The sequence below is a fragment of the Aethalodelphis obliquidens genome, unplaced genomic scaffold (assembly GCF_003676395.1).
Source record: "Aethalodelphis obliquidens isolate GAN/ISIS:26980383/991018 unplaced genomic scaffold, ASM367639v1 scaffold3, whole genome shotgun sequence".
Taxonomy (NCBI): domain Eukaryota; kingdom Metazoa; phylum Chordata; class Mammalia; order Artiodactyla; family Delphinidae; genus Aethalodelphis; species Aethalodelphis obliquidens.
In genome coordinates this window covers 70,754,574-70,772,529 of record NW_020837947.1, presented here as the reverse complement: position 1 = coordinate 70,772,529, position 17,956 = coordinate 70,754,574, and the positions used below count along the sequence as shown (strand labels likewise).

Below are 17,956 nucleotides of genomic sequence, written 5' to 3'. Positions count from 1 at the left end.
AATTTTGCAGTTACCTAGCCTGGGAATGAGTAATTACTCCAATGAGTGCAATGTTTGATAGTCTCAAATAAGTACAGATACACTTTTCATAAGAAAACCAGACAATTTCAAAAATACTTACTTTTTGGACGTGGGACCAGAAATTCCAAGATCTATAAATGGATAGAAGAAAAAAGAATTTAAACCTCTATACTCAGCTTAAATGATATGACATTTAAAAGATCAAAGAATCAGAGGTCTAGCAAAAGTCCATATTTTGCCTACAAATGACTGCATTTAGTTTTACAAAGGAGAAACCATGTTAGGAAACATATTCTCAAGTCTAACATTTTCTTTCACTTCACGTTATTCTTAAGGATCATATTTTAATGTCTACTGGTGTCCAGAAAAGAGTGAATATAGCAGGCTTGAGACTGCTATCTTAGGAAAGCCCGTGTGGCTGGGGACCTGGCTAATATCAATTCTTCTCTATACTGAGATAAAAGTTTTCCTAATGATAAGCGTGGATCACTGTATCTAAACTGCACAAACAAGGTGTATGCTGAAAATCTGCTTTCCTTCCATGAGACTGATATTTTGGTACATGCTAGGCAGAGTGCCTACAGGACCAGCATCCAATAAAAACCCTGGATGCTGAGTCTCTAAAGGGCTTTCCTGGGCAGGAACATCCTATGGGTTGCTGCATTTTTGTGTGTTCTTCCCCTCAAGGGGAAGAGAGAGCATAAGGAAGTCCATGTGTGGATTCTTCTGGATGCTGCCTGTGTCTCTGCCCCTGATGATCCAGCTGTGTATCCTTACTATGCTGCTGTAAGAAACCTTAGCCGTGAGTACAACTACGCGCTGACTCCCTTGAGTCCTTCTACTGGATCTACAAACGTGTGGGTGGTCTTGGGGACTCCTGACCCAACGGGCTTAGTCATTCTGCTCTAATCTCAATTCATTTATTATTTCAGCAAATATTTATTGAACCCTACATATGCTAGGCACTGCTCTAAGCAGTTGGGATAGGTTAGTTACAAAAACAAAGAGCCCAACCCCAGAGGAATTTGCATTCTGATAGGGTGAGATGGATGATAAAACAGGAAAATAATAAAAGAGTATACAGGCTGCTAGAAGGTGATACGGCAAGCCTATGGAAAATGGAAAGCAGGGTAAGGGGGAACTGGTGGGGTAGGCTGAGAGTGAGGGGCAGGCAGGATTAAATAGGGTGTCCAAGGAAGGCCTCACAGGGGTGAAGCTTACGCAAAGCTGAGCAGAGATCTGGGGAAGAGCTTTCTAGGCACCTCTGCCTAATGGTAACTCTACGTTTAACATTTCCAGACACTGCCAAACTGCTTCCCATAGCAGCTGCCCAATGTTACATTCTCACCAGCAATGTTAGAGGGTTTTAATTTCTCCACATCCTTATCAAGACTGGTTATGATCTGCCTTTTTTATTATAGCCATCCTAATGGGTGTGAAGGGATATTTCACCGTGGTTTTGATATGCATTTCACAGATGACTGATGTTGAGCCTCTTTTCATGGGTACATTGGCCACATGTATATATTCTTTGGAGAAATGTCTTTTTTAAATCATTTGACCATTTAAAAATTGGGTTGTCTTTTCATTATTGAGTTACAAGAGTTCTTTACTTATTCTGGATATTTCACTGTCTTGATGGTCTCCTGGGTGGCACGAAAGTTTTTAATTCTGATGCAGTCCTACTTATCTTTTATTTTCTACTGTTGCTTGTGCTTTTGCTATCACATCTAGGAGCATTATCTAATCCAAGGTCATCAATATTTACTCATAAATATTCTGCTAAAAGTTTCATCATTTTGACTCCTACACTTAGTTCTAGATTCATTTGGAATTAATTACTTTGGGGTAAATAAGAAGTCTAACTTCATCCTTTTACATGTGGATATCCACTTGTCCTAGCACTGTTTGTTGAAAAGGTGATTCTTTTCAACAAATTCTGTTCAACAAATTCTTTTCAACAAAACAAAAAGGTGAACTGTCCTGGCACCTTTGTTGAAAGTCAACTGACCACAGATGTGTAAGCTTATTTGTAGCCTGTCATCCTATTCCACTGATGTATATGCCTACTCCTGTGCGGTACCACTCGTCTTAATTACTGTAGCTTTGTAGTTGAGTTTTGAAATCATGAAGTGTGAGTCTTTCAAAATGATTCTTCTTTATTCAAAATGTTTGGGCTTATTCTGGCTTCCTTACATTTCCATATAAATCTTAGGTTCAGCTTGTCAATTTCTGTAAAAAAAAAAAGCAAAGCTGCAATATTGATAAGGAGTATGAAGATAAAATTTTTTTCAGTTTTGGAATATGTTTTCATTAATAAAATATTTACTTACAGTGAAATTCAGTGGGACTCTTTTGCGGGGTGTTGTACATTTCTATAAATTTTGACAAATACATGGGTTCACGTAATCATCACTACAATCAGGATTCACAGCAATTTAATCACTCAAAAATATTCTCTCTTTGCAACCCAAACTTCCCCTTACTCCTAACCCTGGCAATCACTGATATATTCCCTATAGTTCTGCCTTAACAAAAGTAAACTGTATATGTTGTATGTGTTTTTGTTTTTTTGTTTTTTTGCTGTACGTGGGCCTCTCACTGTTGTGGTCTCTCCCGCTGCGGAGCACAGGCTCCGGACGCGCAGGCTCAGCGGCCATGGCTCATGGGCCCAGCCGCTCCGCGGCATGTGGGATCTTCCCAGACCGGGGCACAAACCTGTGTCCCCTGTATCCGCAGGTGGACTCTCAACCACTGCGCCACCAGGGAAGCCCAAAAGTAAACTGTATAAGTGGAATTACCAGTATATAATTTTTTTGTGTCTGGCTTCTTTCACTTAGCATAATGTATTTGAGATTCATCTGTGCTCTTGTGTACATCAATAGTTCATTCCTTTTCATTTCTAAGTAGTATTCTAATGAAGAGGTTTACCACAGTTTGCTTATACATTTACCCAGTGAAAGACATTTCGGTTGTTTCTGGCATTTTAAAATAATACTCCTATAAAGATACATGGACAAGTTTTTGTGAGAACATATGTTTTCATTTCTCTAGGACAAGTACCTAGACATGTATTTACTGAGTCATATTAAGTATAGGTTTAACTATAAGAAACTGCTAAACTGATTTCCATGGCAACACTATGTTGTATTCCCACCAGCAAAGTGTGAGAATTCCAGAGGCTCCACACCCTTGGTAAGTACAAAGTACTGTCAGCTCTTCTCTTCTTTTAAAAATTTTAGTCATTCTAATGGGTGTATAGTAAGATGAGACTTCTAAAAAGACTGATACAATTCACATATCATAAAATTCATACTGTTAAAGAGTAAAATTCAGTGCAAAAAGTATGTTCACAAGGTGGTGAAATCATTAACACACTCTAATTTCAAAACATTTTCATCACCCCAAAGGAATCCCCATCCCCATTAGCAGTCACTCTGACCACTACTAATGTACATTCTGCTTCTAAAGATTCCCCTGCTTTGGACATTTCATATAAATGTAATCATATAATATGTGGCTTTTTGTATTTGGCTTCTTTCACCTAGCAAAATATTTTCAAGGTTCATCTTCTTTTTATGGCTGATTATTTTATGAGTGTACCACATTTTGTTTATCTGTTCAACAGTTGATGGACTTTTGGGTTGTTCCCACTTGTTGGCTGTTACAAAAATTGCTTCTGTGAATATCTGTGTACAAGTCATGTGGACATACGTTTTCAATTCTCCTGGATGTATAGCTAGGAGTGAAATTGCTGTGCCACAAGGAAACTATGTTTAACTTTTGGAGAACTGTAAACCTGTTTTCCAAAGAGGCTGCATCGTTTTACATCCCTACCAGCACTGTGTGAATTCTAATTTCTCTACATCCTAGCCAATATTTGTTATTATCTTTTTGATGATAGCCTTCCTAGTGAGTGTGAAGTGGCCTGTCATTGTGGTTTTGATTTGCATTTCTCTGATGGCTAATGACATTCAACATCTTTTCACATATTTATTGGCCACCTGTGCTTTTTTTTTTTGGAGAAATATCTATTCAAATCCTTTTCCAATTTTTAAATTAAGTTGTTTTACTTTTTATTATTGAATTGTAAGAGTTCTTTATATATTATGGATGCAAGTCCCTTATGAGATATATGGGAATATTTTCTCCCATTCTGTGGGTTGTTTTTCCACTTTCTGGATGGCATCAATTTGTAACACAAAAGTTTTTAATTTTGACGCATTTTTATTAATTTATTTTTTCTTTGATTGCTTGTATTTTCAGTATTATATCTAAGAAGCCACCGTCTCATTTAAGGTCATAAAGACTTGTACTTAGTTTTTTTCCTAGGAGTTTTACAGATTTAGATTTACATTTAGATTTTTGATTCATTTTGAATTGATTTTTGTGGATGGTATAAGGAAGAGGCCTAACCTCATTCGTTTGCATGTGGCTATCCAGTTATCCAAGCATATTTTTTGAAAAGGTTGTCCTTTCCCACTTTGAATGGTCCTGGAATCCTTGAAAACATTGTCTGACAATGTACGTGAGGTTTATTTCTGAGATCTTTATTCACTCTATTGGTCTATCTTTCTGTCCTTAAGCCAATACCATTTGTCCTGATGACTGCAGCTTTGCAGAAGTTTTGATATTGCAAAATGTGACTACTTCGAACTTGTGCTTCTTTATCCACATTGTCTGGCTATTTCTCAATTGCGTGTGCTTGCTTCAGCTGAGATCATTTTAAAGGTGGCTGCCACCTGAGGGATGTGTGCTAGTGGCACTTTCAGCCCTGGAGGTATGAAGTCTTTATTTCTGAAGGAAGATCTAGACAGTACATTATAATATTCAGTAAAAGCAGTTACTACTGCAGACTATCCATCAGTAAGATAAAATTTTAAAGTAGGAAGAAATATTCAAATAACCTCTCTGTGGTTGTCATCAAAGCATTTTCATGAATGTCCAGACCAAGGACGATGAATGGGAAAAAAAGTATGTCCACAGGATAATTCATAGGAAAAAAGGTCTCAGAGATTTGCTAAATTTTTGATATAGCTTTGGGTAAAATGAAAGGTATCTGCGATGGTAAACCCATTCACCTTAATAGAAAAATTCAGAGTTTATTTAAAAAAGGCAATCTTTACAATAGCTGCCCTCATCTCCTAGGACCCTCTCCTTCACTTACCCAGCTCTAGCCACTCGCCTCATTGGTACTCCTTGAATATGCCAGGCAGTCTTCTGCCCCAGTGCTTTTGCACCGGCTCTCTCTTTTGCCTGCAAATAATCTCCTTCAGATATCCATACGGTTCATTCCTTTACCTTCAAATCTTTGCTCAAATTTTACCTTCTCAGCGAGGCCTACTCTACCTCCCACTCTGTAGGACTCACAATCCCTCTTAGCGTGTTCTGTTTTTGTCCTCCATGGCCCTAGAAAATTTATTTATTTGAAAATATGTAATGTTTGTCTCTGCCCTTCTAAGCACCTTACGAATAGACATTTATACCTGTTTTGTTCATGATTTATCTCTAGAGCCTAGAAGACTGCCTGGTGCTCAATAAATATTTGTTCAATGAGTAACTGAAATGAACTTGGATGCTCAATTGGTAAATATACTGCATTTAAGCTACTCTATGTTATTTCCAAGAGAAATAAAAAAATTAAGTACTTCTTAAACATAATACACTTGGTTTCATACTTGTACATGCTCTCGAACTACACCTTCTGTAATTTAGATTAAAAGTGTCCTGGGTATTGCTTGGGAGACAACGGCATAGTGACTGTGTATCTTCCAAGGAACTGTACTGGGTAAAGCACTAAGAATTTCTGTCCGCTCCTTGGCACACTCGCCTGTAAGTGAATCCAGAAACAATACATACGAACAGATAGAGAAAAAAATTCACATACGATTCTGTTAAAGAAAACTATATTACTCACTGCCTACTAAGCTGGCAAGAGATGAGTCAAGATCACTCCCAAGAGCTTTGCTTGCTGCCACTGCAGAACTGGGAGGTACCACTGAGATGGGCGCAGGCTGCCCGGCTGGTGCCATGGTTGGCATCAGGAGATCACCTAGACCATCAAACACTGGAAATCAAATAGACCGGGTTCAGAATAACTGCAAAAAAAACCCATATGCAAAATTAAAGGGACACTGCCTTTTGAAAAACTATGGAAACAAGTGAATGTATTTACAATCTTATAAAAGAAGGCATTTCATTCACACTTTTAACGACTATAACACCAAAAAAGAACATCTCTGCATATGTCTACTCATAAAGTATGGGAATACTAATGAACGTGAAGATGGAAAAGAAAATCTGTATAATGTACAGGAAAGAGCATAGACTTTGGAATCAGAATTGGGCTCAAATTCAGCTGCATGCCTCACTAACGTGTTACTCTGAGAAAGTGACTGAGCTTTAGTTTTCTCATTTGAAAGTGGGGAGAGTACCACTACTACATGGATTTGTTGTGAAAACTAAAATAGATAATATAGGTCCCGCCTTTATGACAATGCTTGCTTGATATAGGCACTCAGTGTGTAGTATTTACAATGCTTACTTTTATAACAATTCTTAAACGAGAAAGGAAGGCCGAATCTCCTAGTTTCTATGAAATCAGTGCTGGAATAAACCCTGATCTAATGGTCAGTACCTAGTAATAAGTATCTGAAAAACAGTTGACCATATTGTAGAAGTAAGAATTTTGATTTTCTTCTCTCATTACAGTTTTCACTTTTGGTTCTAACTTTAAGGGCACGGCTACAGTAAACACTATTTTAAACATCAGGAATCATGCCATTATGGATGGTTCCTGATCAGCATATAACAAATGATCACTTGTTTAGTTCCTGGAATACAGAAAGACCATTCAAAATGAAGGCTCATAGGATGTGCACAAAGTTATTGCTGATAACTATGTCAAAAGTTTTATGCTTGTTAATTTTTTATCAAAAAACTATGCATATTTACCATACACTCCACTCTACAATAATTCTAAGTTGAAAAAACGATAGCATTCAACTAGGCACTGGCAAAGGAAGCAACCAAATTGTCAAGCAGGGGATATATTCAGGGTGTTTCTGAAACACATTTGATTGCCAAAAACTCACCAATTGAAAATTTGTAGTAAGGACCCAGCATGGGAAGAGTAGAATGGAAGAGAATACAAACAAAATGACAGCAGGATGAAAGGTTAAAGGCAGGCAAAGAATACTATTTGTGTCAACTTCATAAAACCAAGGGCCAGGCAAGCTTCAGAGGGTGTAAGCAACAGCAGTGGGAGTGTCCACACGTTGAGATACCGCACAAAGATTTAGCACAAAGTATTTGTTTTCCCTTAACCTTCTCCAAACCGTGTGCATGTAAGCTCATGCAAACAGATGGGTGTGCATGTTAAGTTAGATTTCTGCTAAAAGTTAAAAACAAACACAGAAAGGGATTGCAGGTTACTCTTAAAGCTACCAAAATGTACAGAAAATATTTACTTTAAATTATAGAATGAGAGATTTATTGAAGAGTTTTAAAACAAGGTCATCACTCAATATTTGCTTATAAATTTCCTGATATCATGCTAACCTTAGGTGGTGTACTTTATAATCAGAACAAATAAAAAGCATGTTTGAAAATCACTGCCTCACCTGACGGATCAAAGGAGCTGCTGCTAGAAGTTGAAGGCGCGGTTCCAAAAGCTGCCTCAAAATTGGGCTGTAGCAGGTTATTCTGAGCAGGAGTCACTGGTGATGGAGAAGGGGCCATGAAAGAACCCCCAAATCCTGGGAAAAAAATAGTTCCAGAAAAATATAAGCAGAGACAACTAAAGACAAGTAAAGGCCATTAAAACAGAGTCAGAAAAAGTCATAGAAGACCAAAAAGGAATTGAATGTATATGGATGAGAAGGCACTGAAATCCAGGAAGTTAGTTTTGAAAAAGCTTTTCAAGTATTTTGAAATCTGCCATGTATTAATGAGAGATTTAATTTAACTGGAAATAAAAGAGCACACAAGACTGTATACCCTTGTTAAAAGAACCTGCAGCAATCTAATCTACTGTTATAATGGAGTACATAAAGCTAAGAAGGTCTCACTAGGGTTAAACTTCAGATAATTATTTTCATCGTATTTAAATTTTGTCTCTTCAAATCACAATGCCAGGTAGCTAGAAAATGCTTAGTTGTACACACTGGCTCAGTATAATAATAAAAGGCACATCAGAGAAGTATGCATGTACTCTGCCATCAAATCCTCCTTAATATATTTCGTGTATATTCCAGTCCCACTGCTGCTACCGACAAGTTTAGGTTCACTCAACACAACCCGAAGGGGTTTTCTGCTTCTAACCCGTACCTCCTCCAACGAAGCCTCTACAGTGCAGCCAGAGTGATCTTTCTGAGTGGAAAACGTTGACAAAGTTACTTCTCTAAAATCCTTCACTGGCCCCGCTTAACTTTCAGATTCATAAAATGCAGGTTCCTCTGCATGGCAAACAAGCTCATCTGTCTCTGGGCCCTTCCTCATCCCTGCAAACTCAGTTGCAGCCATAATGCACTGTAGTGAGTCAAACGCCCACTCTGGGAGGCTTCCTTACCGTATATTGCCTGCTGCTGCTACCAGCCACAACGCGCCCTGCCCCTCCCACCGCCGGTACACGTGGGTTATGTGCTCTGCCTCTGTGTCCTCAGCGCCCGGTACATCTCTCCACCCCAGCCTAGGAATGGCTTTTTGGTGTCAGGAACTGTTTCCTCTTGTTTTCACCTTTTCCACTAATAGTCAACAAAATGCCTAAAACACTGAATTACACTTATTGAATGAAGGGCAACTTTTGAATTTAAAAGGTGAGGAAAAATCAAAGCCTACTGTAAAGTAACCAAACCTCAAATTAAATATTTCCCTTTTGAAGTCTGGAAGTAAATTACTGCTCTCAATCAAGAGACAGAAGCAGAGCTCACTCTGTTTCGCTTCTGTACAAAATTATGCAGCCTGTGAAGAAAGTGATTTCTTAATAAGACATTAGATGATGTTCTATTATCAAAAATGTATTACTACCAGAAGTCTTTTTTACACTCAGTTTGGCTATATATATATATATATATATACACACACACACATACGTATATATGTATATATACACATACATATACTATATATGTATATATATACACACATATACATTCCTTTCTCATCTAGCTATATCTTTTCTTCACAAACTGCTTGCCAAAAAACATAAAGAATGCTTACCAAAATCCTTCCGCTTACAATTCATAATAATCAATTATAATTTTGAAAATGACTTCCATTGACATTCTCCAGTTACTATTTTCTAACCAGAAAGTCATGTTGTCCCTGGCAACTGACAGTGACATGGGTTTAGTCTTTCCATGCCTAAGTTTTTCATATGTTTATGAAAAACTGTGACTTGGAAAACTGTTACCTATTAGAAGTTGGTCTTTTAAAATCCATGGGGACTACTTTAAGTGGTTTTAGTGCTGTTTGAGTGACTTAGGGATCATGTAACCTTCCTAAATGAAGATAAGACATTCCCCAGATCTTTGAGAACTAATATCATTATGAAGCAAAGATGGGTTAGATGTAATTATTTTTGAAGATATGACTGTTTCGGTTTTAGGGAAATTGGTGGCTGTGTTAATGCTGACTTTTTGGAGACATCCCACACAATCTGGAATACGGCTGCAGGAAATCTAGGCAATTGTTCTAGGGTGTGGTTCTCTGTGTTACAGGTGAACGTGGAAACAACTGTACTTGACTCTCCATTTCTTAAAACTTGTTCAAGAAGAGACAATTTATTCTAGAATCACAGCATGTTAGTGTTGGAAAGGGCCTTAGGATCATCTGATTCAATCTTATTTTTCCACAGTTAGAAAAGATGCAAAGAGACGTGAACACACCTACCCACAATTCAGAAATAGAAAAATACGTGCATTTACCCAGGGCTCATCTGCTTAGGGCTGTTCAGTTTCATAAGGTAAGCAGATCATTCCCATAGGTGAATAAACAACACTACTCAATGGAAAAAAATTACTGCTTTCTCTAAGAAAGTGATAGTAAAGCCAAAACTGGCACGAGGCTCACCAAGCGCCAGGCACCGTTCTGAGCATTTTTTTTAGGGTGAACCATCTGAATCACATAAACTGCCAGTATTTGACCTTTCTGATCCTACAAAACAGCAATTTTATATTGTTCAACCTAAAACATATATTAGCTCATTTAAGCCTCACAACCACCCTAGGAAGTTTCACAGATGAGGAAACTGAGGCCAGAGAGGATAAATAATTTGCCCAAGGTCACAGGATGGCAAATGCAGAGCCAGGATTCCAAAAAGGAAATCTTCCAGAGCCTTGGTTCTTCACCACAATACTACTTGGCGTCTTTCCGACAGCCAGGAGTAACTCCAGAGTTGTCCCCTTGTGATACATTTATGAACTTGACAGAGATCTAGAAAGATGACTTTCTCGCATTATACTCAGTTCTTATGAAGCAGGGGCCCTTACAAACCTAGACTAATTAAAAAGCTAAGTGATATAGAATAACCAACTGATTATGTTAAAGAAGAAAAATCTGTTGCTATACTCTTAATGAAGAGCTAAGCAGGAAAATTATAGACATTAATTAAGGAGTTTGGGGAACTCCTCCTGTTAGTGAAGAGTGTCAGAGCCCTGGAACAGAGGTAAGTAATAAGAGAATCCTAACCACGACTCTTTCTTTCTCTATGGTTCTGAATTATATTAAGAAAGGTGCTTTGTGGAATTGAAAATAAAGTAATAATCACTAGGCTTCCGGATGTCCTGCAGACATGTTTGAACTGTTCTACAACTGAATCACCAGCTACAGACACACTGCCTTTTATCACAGATGATTAGTCTTATGAATGTATCTTTCCACAGGGGAACGGCCTACACACTTAATGAAGTTCTATTAACGCAGACGTATCAGAACTGACAGTCACTGTCTACATATCACTTGGGCTGAAGGAGTGCAATGTTAAAACCATCGGGTAGGTAACCACACTCCCACACATACTCCCCCACACTCACACGTGCTCTATTATGTTAAAGACACTGTCATTTCCATTATTCTCAGTGGTAAAGTCAGTTATTAAATTCCATTTACTAAGATCAATCTGAGATAGTCAATATTTCTAGGAATAATACCCTGAGAACCTTTTGTCTGACAATTTTCTGTTTTTGACCCCCAGAGAGGATGAAAGAATTGGTCCTCTATAGACCTTCCCATTTAGTGGAAATGGTTAGTTATTATTTCCACATGGCTGTATTTTAAATCAGTTCAAGGACTTCTGTGGCTCTGCAAAAAAAAAAAAAAGCCAGCTATGTCACGTGGTTAACAGAGAATGCAAAACTATGAAGGACCTGCAGGGCAGGCCCCTATTCTTCCCTACCTTTGGAATCAAAGATAGGAAGAGGCACAGTCCTATGCTAGTACAGATTATGACACAGTTGCCCCAGAATGGTCTATTATGGAAGAACATGGTTTTCCTGTTTAATGTCAACCTCAGAAGTCAACCTCATATCCTTCAACATACCTAACCTCCCTTAATAATCCATTTCCCACTGTCATCCAGGAATCTGTCTCTAGCTTTCAAACATCTGTATTTTCAGCTGGTACATCATGAGAGGAATTTGACAGCTTTACTCTTCACTGTGTGAAATAATATTTCCTTCTATTTGTTATAAACTTAACTCTCAAGGGTCCAGCCAGACTCTGTCTGAGATACGCGTAATACCTGCATCCCACCAGTAATCTCGATGACTTGGAGAGACTTATTCTGTTAGTCTGTTCTCCTTGGCCACAGCAGTTGCCTTTTCTAGAATTTTCTCCAGTGTCACCACACTGGGTGCACCAAACAGAACTCGAAATTTTTACTCAGGGAGTAGAAGGTGACTAAGATGATATTTTATCCATAGTTCAATTGTGGAATTGGTACTATTTGACAGTTCTAGAAGTAAATTAAATGAAGAAGAATAACAAGTTTTTCTGGGAGATAAACCCATTTTTAAGAGATTATCCACTTAGCCTTTATTTTCTAGTTTTAAATTACAAACCAAGTTTTGATAAAGCTTTCTCCCCAATTTTGAGATGATTCTTAATTTTTGGTTTAAAATCTCTAAAAATCATTTTTAAAATTTATACTATATCTACACTACATCTTTATTGCATTTCCCCTGTTATTTACATGCATATTTATGCCCTCAAAAAAATCTAACCTCAGTCAAGCATAAGGTGAGATCTCCTCCCAGTCAAGCAACGGACATTACATTCTGGACAGTCTAAACCTCCCATTACTGTGTCTGTGTATTATTTTTCTTTTTTACTCTTTCACAATCGTCTTATTACTGAAAGCCAATAATACAAGATTCTAGAGACTCACATAATACAACCTTCTCTCTCTCTCTCTTTTTTTAATTCAAATTCCTACTTTGAACCTGATTGCAGTTGTGGACTTCTTTTTTTTTTTGGTACGCGGGCCTCTCACTGTTGTGGCCTCTCCCGCTGTGGAGCACAGGCTCCGGCCGCGCAGGCTCAGCGGCCATGGCTCACGGGCCCAGCCGCTCCGCGGCATGTGGGATCTTCCCGGACCGGGGCATGAACCCGCGTCCCCTGCATCGCCAGGCGGACTCTCAACCACTGCGCCACCAGGGAAGCCCAGTTGTGGACTTCTTTGTCATCCATGATTAGGCTCATTTATCTTTTAAAATAATGTTCCTCTTTATTTCAATAGCCTGTGGACTTATCTGATCTGTCTCCACAGACACACACACAGGTATAACCCAAGTGCTAAGCTTCACTGCAAATTACTGTAATACAGGGCCCCGAATATTTGTCCTATCACTGATATTCATCAAATAAAGATGTCTAGGCAATATGAAAACTCAGAATAGCCACTGTCAGCTAGATTACCTATATAAATATGACTATGATTTTATATTGTATATATTTGCAGGGTTTGTGTTTATTCATTTTTTGGCTAGGCAAGTTGCTTCTGGTTCATAAGATAGAATTATATTAATGGTCCATGATATTCTTCACTGAAAACATGGTTTCTTGCTATTTTGTTACTTGAGCAAGCGTGAAAAATGTTCTTCTATAAGCAAAACAGAAGTATGAAAAACCAGCCCGAATAATTAAGACCTGGAGAAGTTAGAAGTAATTTAAAATTTCCTATGTCAGGATATTAGGTGAAAATTTCTTACATCAGGATATTGGCCCATGCCAAGTAAATCAGACACAGAAATGTACAAGCTCAATTTCAAGAAATATTTGGAAAGCAAACTAGACATTAAAACCCATTTATACCTATTTATATTAAAAAGTTAATTAATTTAAATAGGAAAAAAAATAGAGGAAAACATGTACACAAAAATACCTTTCCCATCACTGAAATAACCACAAGAAGATACGGTGGAAAAGGGGGGAAGGGCACAGTCAACAACACCTATGTAGGGCTTCCCTGGTGGTGCAGTGGTTGAGAATCTGCCTGCCAATGCAGGGGACACGGGTTAGATCCCTGGTCCGGGAGGATCCCATGTGCTGTGGAGCAGCTGGGCCCGTGCGCCACAACTGGTGAGCCTGTGTTCTGGAGCCCAGGAGCCACAACTGCTGAGCCTGCGTGCTGCAACTGCTGAAGCCCGCGTGCCTGGAACCCGTGCTCCACAATGAGAGAGGCCACCACAATGAGAGGCCACCGCAATGAGAAGCCCGCACCCCGCAACGAAGAGTAGCCCCTGCTCCCCGCAAGTAGAGAAAGCCCGCGTGCAGCAACGAAGACCCAACACAGCCATAAATAAATAAAACAAATTAATTTAAAAACACCACCACCACCACCACCACCTATGTAAATGACACTGTCACTTTCAGCACTGATTTCTGCTCTTTTCTACCCCATTTTACTAAGATTTCTGGATGGACAACACAGTTGAGTAACCTAAGCTTGCTTCTAGTGAAGGGACCTGACTTGCATTTTCTGTGCACTTCCCCCGTGGGACCCATCCATGTACCAAGCTGAACAGTGGAGGCTCAGCTACCTGCTCTTAGACTCAGCAGTAGGTGACAGAACCCTTCCTGCTCGTTGCAGGTGTATTTGAGATCCATCTCATCTCCCAGGATCAAATCTCTCAGCTCTGTCACTGACATCTGACTTGGCACTGGAAGGGAACAGTGGCTTTCACCACTGGCCTCTCTGCTCCTGTTTCTAGTGTACCTGGCTCTTCTGGAAACACAGTATCTCAGGTTCTAGCCCTGGAAGCACAGAGAGCCCAAACAAACTGGGGACACTGGAGAAGACGACATGGCTTTGCAGTGCTGGATGTGGTCAGTGGTGGCTGACCACTCTGCCAGGCTTCTGTCTGGCAGGCTTCAAACCCCTTGCTGGGGTCTGGCAGGATGGCGGCTACCCAGAGAGAAAGAAAGACTTCTTAGAATTTTGCAAAAAGCCAGAACTTTTGATTTCATGTGCTACCTGAAGCTTAATTATAACTTCAGAGCAAAAGGTTTATAATTAGCAACCTCATGTAAAAATTAACAAGGTCATTTCCCCCAAATATGCTATTTCTGTGGCCTGTTAAAATCCTTTTGCTGAACCTTGAAAACATGGATTAAGTTTACTGGTTTAGTAAGAGCTTCAAAGTTACTGTGACCAATTTGAAGCTGTTATGAAGACTACCTAGGTCAGGAGAAAAGCCAGGCAAGGTAGTACTGTTTTCCCCAAGTAACCAGCTGTGGTCTGTGTTAAGTGCACTGCCTCTTATACTTGTAGCTTCCAAAGTCCACAGTGACATCACAGTGGAACCCTGGCTCTTCACCCTTCAGGAAAATATCGGTTGGCAGTTACTGGTTTGGAGTGGATTCAGAAAACAAGAGTGTCATGTTTAACCAGGGTAGTCTGGAGAGAATGGGAAAGATGCAAAAGAAATGCTATTGCCCCTGGGAAAGACTGTTAAACAACCTGTCTGAATGACTGATAGAAGGAAAGGGTAACAGCTGGGCCGTGATGACACCTCCAGACTCTGGACCTTGTGTCAAACTTCCTACAACTTGGAAAGCTGATGAGGGTCCTTTAACGAGGTCACTAGTCATCACTAATCCAAGAAAGAATGTTCCTTAGCCTACTGTTCCTGGTGTCAGGATTGTTCATTACACTAAAAAAATGAGAACTAGTCTCTCACCCTATCAAGGGCTACCTGGGTAGCAGGGAATTGAAGCTGAGAGACTCCAGACATTGGTGACTTCCTTGTGCTGATGTGAGCCGCACTCTCATCAGCCCCTTGCCAGCCTCGTGACAAAATGCATCCCTTGTGATGACAGGGGAGGGACATCAAAGCTGCATCTGAGTGTCTGTGGCCTCGGCGATGCCACTGCCGTACCTCCTGTTATGTACCCTTCTAAGTCAAGTCAGAGCAAGGTAAACCAGCAGCGTCTGCTGAGACGCTGTTGACTGAGAACTTGAACCTGAAACTTACTACTGTGGTCTGACAACTGGCAAATGCTTTGCTTGTGATAATAATAATGTCTAGGTCTAGCTATCATTAAGCACACTTTGATTTGGTCCCAAGGAAAACTATTAGTTGGCTTTTACTATCTTTGAGTCGCTGAAATGTTTCCTGTTATTCTATCTATCCCATCCTGGCAATGAGCAATAATCCTAGGCACCTTGTGCCAATCTACTTCACACTATGGCCCTGTTGAACTGGGATCACTCCAGGGGTTTTCAGATAGGAGAATGATCAGTTATTTTACAGTAACATATAGGTAGCAGCGGCTTCAACCCAAGGGTGGAACTCTGTAACAGTTTCTCATGTCACAGAACCAACTGTCAAATATCACGGTACTTTTCCCCACAAATTCCTTAAAAAAAAAGGTGGGCATGGGCAATACAAGATAAAAATTGCTACATAAGCACATTACCTCCTTAATAAACGAAAACAGAATGTGCTAACTGAAAGTAACGCATACTAAGAGCACCCAAGGAGCCACAGGGGTGGCTTGTGTACAGCTGTGATTTTAAGACCAATTTCATCAAATCCTGGGAAATAATCAACCTTCTGTTACACAATGTCTTGCTTTTCAATTTCATGTCTCAAAAGGGAAAGAAAACATGCACCTTGAAATTTATATAATATCTGTTACTTATAAAAATACACCCAAACTTAACTTTAACAAAACACCATTTTATGTAAATGTAATTAATTACCAGCTAGTAGGTCTGCCGATGCTGACGAGCTAGAAGCAGCCTGAGATGCAGGTTGGGGTTCAGAAGCACTACTTCCAAATGCATCTACCCATTATCCATTATGCAGCAAAAAAGTAAAAGAGTGTAAACAGTAAGTACAGCAAGTAAGGGAAGTGATTGCCCGAGAAATGCACAGACATGACACTCTGTGAGTTAAGCTTGTCTCCTGCGGACGGGTTAAATCACTTAGTGGACTGAATTATATGCTCCGACCAGTTTACTCTCTCAAAAGATGAGTTCTAAGCTATTTAAGAATTAACATCTCTGTAAGAGTAGGAGAATTCTTTTTCTTTTTTTTAAAGAATAAAACTTTGGGACTAAATTCTGTAAATTCTAATTCCTATCCAAACAGGATCAAAGTTTTTAAAATTTTTGCCCAAAGGTAAAATGAAAGAATCTTCCCACTTAGAACTCTATTAAATAAAATTTAACAAACTTAATTCAAACAGCAGCAGCCCTACTTGTACCTATATATTAAATTTCAGGGTTTATTTGCACGAGTTTTGAGCCCCTGAATGTCACAGACTGTGACATCTTTGTATTCCATGATGTGTCAATGTACTATAGGTACTCAGTGTGGGTTTAATTTGCTAAGGATGGTATTTTACCCCATAGCATACACATTTATAGACGTTCATGAAGAAATCACTTCAAACCTGGACTTTTCCCTATAAATTTACTGCTAATAGAAGACTTCGAATGTATCATCCAAATGAGTAGTTCAAGAGTTAATTCAGTACATCTGCCTGTCTTCTGATAACACACAGAAAAAGGAAAACGCATTTAAATCAGTGAAACCTCTTCCAGTTCTCTGGGAGGATTTAGAAACATTAAACGCAACATAAATAAACCCTATAGAATAATGTATGACATCTAGAGCTTATGCTTTCAGTTCCGACTGGCTTATGTCTTTTATATTCTGAATTATCTATGTTTATACTGCTTTTAAGAGCTTAGAAATGTTGATTTAGCCAACAGATCAGGATCACTAAGGAAGAGCAGTAGAAGGAAACTCCAATCAGCTGATTCTACATTAGGACGAACAAAAAATTAAAAACACAAAGACTTCAAATGAAAAATGATCTGGTTTTGTTAGGACATGCACTAAAAAATATGATGAACTGACGAGCATGTAGATGATGATGACAAATGGAAAAGATCTGAACGTAAGTTTACATTTAAAAGATGGAAATAACTTCACATAGTCGAAAGAAAAAAGACCAAGTATCATGAAACAGAAGATCTAAAAACTCTTCTGAGGGAAAAAAAGATTCTGTGAGTGTTGAAGGAGGAGAGATACGCACCCCCAAAAAGGTCTATCACACCTGAAGAATCCACCTTTGCTGGCGAGGCAGTGGTTGCAGGAGATGGTGCTACAAATGTATCCACTGTAGCAAAGCACAGAACAGGACAAAGTGCATGTCACCCAAAGGAAAATGAAATCATGAGACTCGACAAACGGCTTCTTGAGATTTCATGTTGAATAGCCCGAAGACTGTAGACAATCTTAACAGTTAAGGAAAAGCAAACAGATTTAAAAATACATACTTTCCAGAAGAAAATAAAACTTTTGACTCCTGAGGTCAGAGGTTTTAGTGTGAAAAAGAGGTTTTCTCTTTTCAATCGGCAGTAGATTTGAAATATTTACCCTCATCAGTTGGGGATGGACACAAAATGAGACTTTTTTTATTG

At 39.1% G+C, this 17,956-nt stretch overlaps 1 protein-coding gene across 6 annotated transcripts in view; it reads right to left on the bottom strand.

Annotated features, from left to right (window-relative positions):
- The window catches only part of SNAP91 (synaptosome associated protein 91), a 159,250-nt gene that overhangs the window by 18,121 nt on the left and 123,173 nt on the right, over positions 1-17,956 (bottom strand). For 3 of the 6 annotated variants that reach the window (XM_027091414.1, XM_027091410.1, XM_027091404.1), the window contains exons 21-25: positions 17,569-17,652; positions 16,226-16,309; positions 7,644-7,778; positions 5,939-6,088; positions 122-152 (exon numbers count right to left, since the gene is read on the bottom strand). In XM_027091414.1, coding sequence (XP_026947215.1) covers positions 122-152; positions 5,939-6,088; positions 7,644-7,778; positions 16,226-16,309; positions 17,569-17,652 — 484 coding nt within the window. The remainder of the gene's footprint in view (positions 1-121; positions 153-5,938; positions 6,089-7,643; positions 7,779-16,225; positions 16,310-17,568; positions 17,653-17,956) is intronic. The other 3 variants (XM_027091424.1, XM_027091445.1, XM_027091435.1) reach the window with 2 other exon arrangements.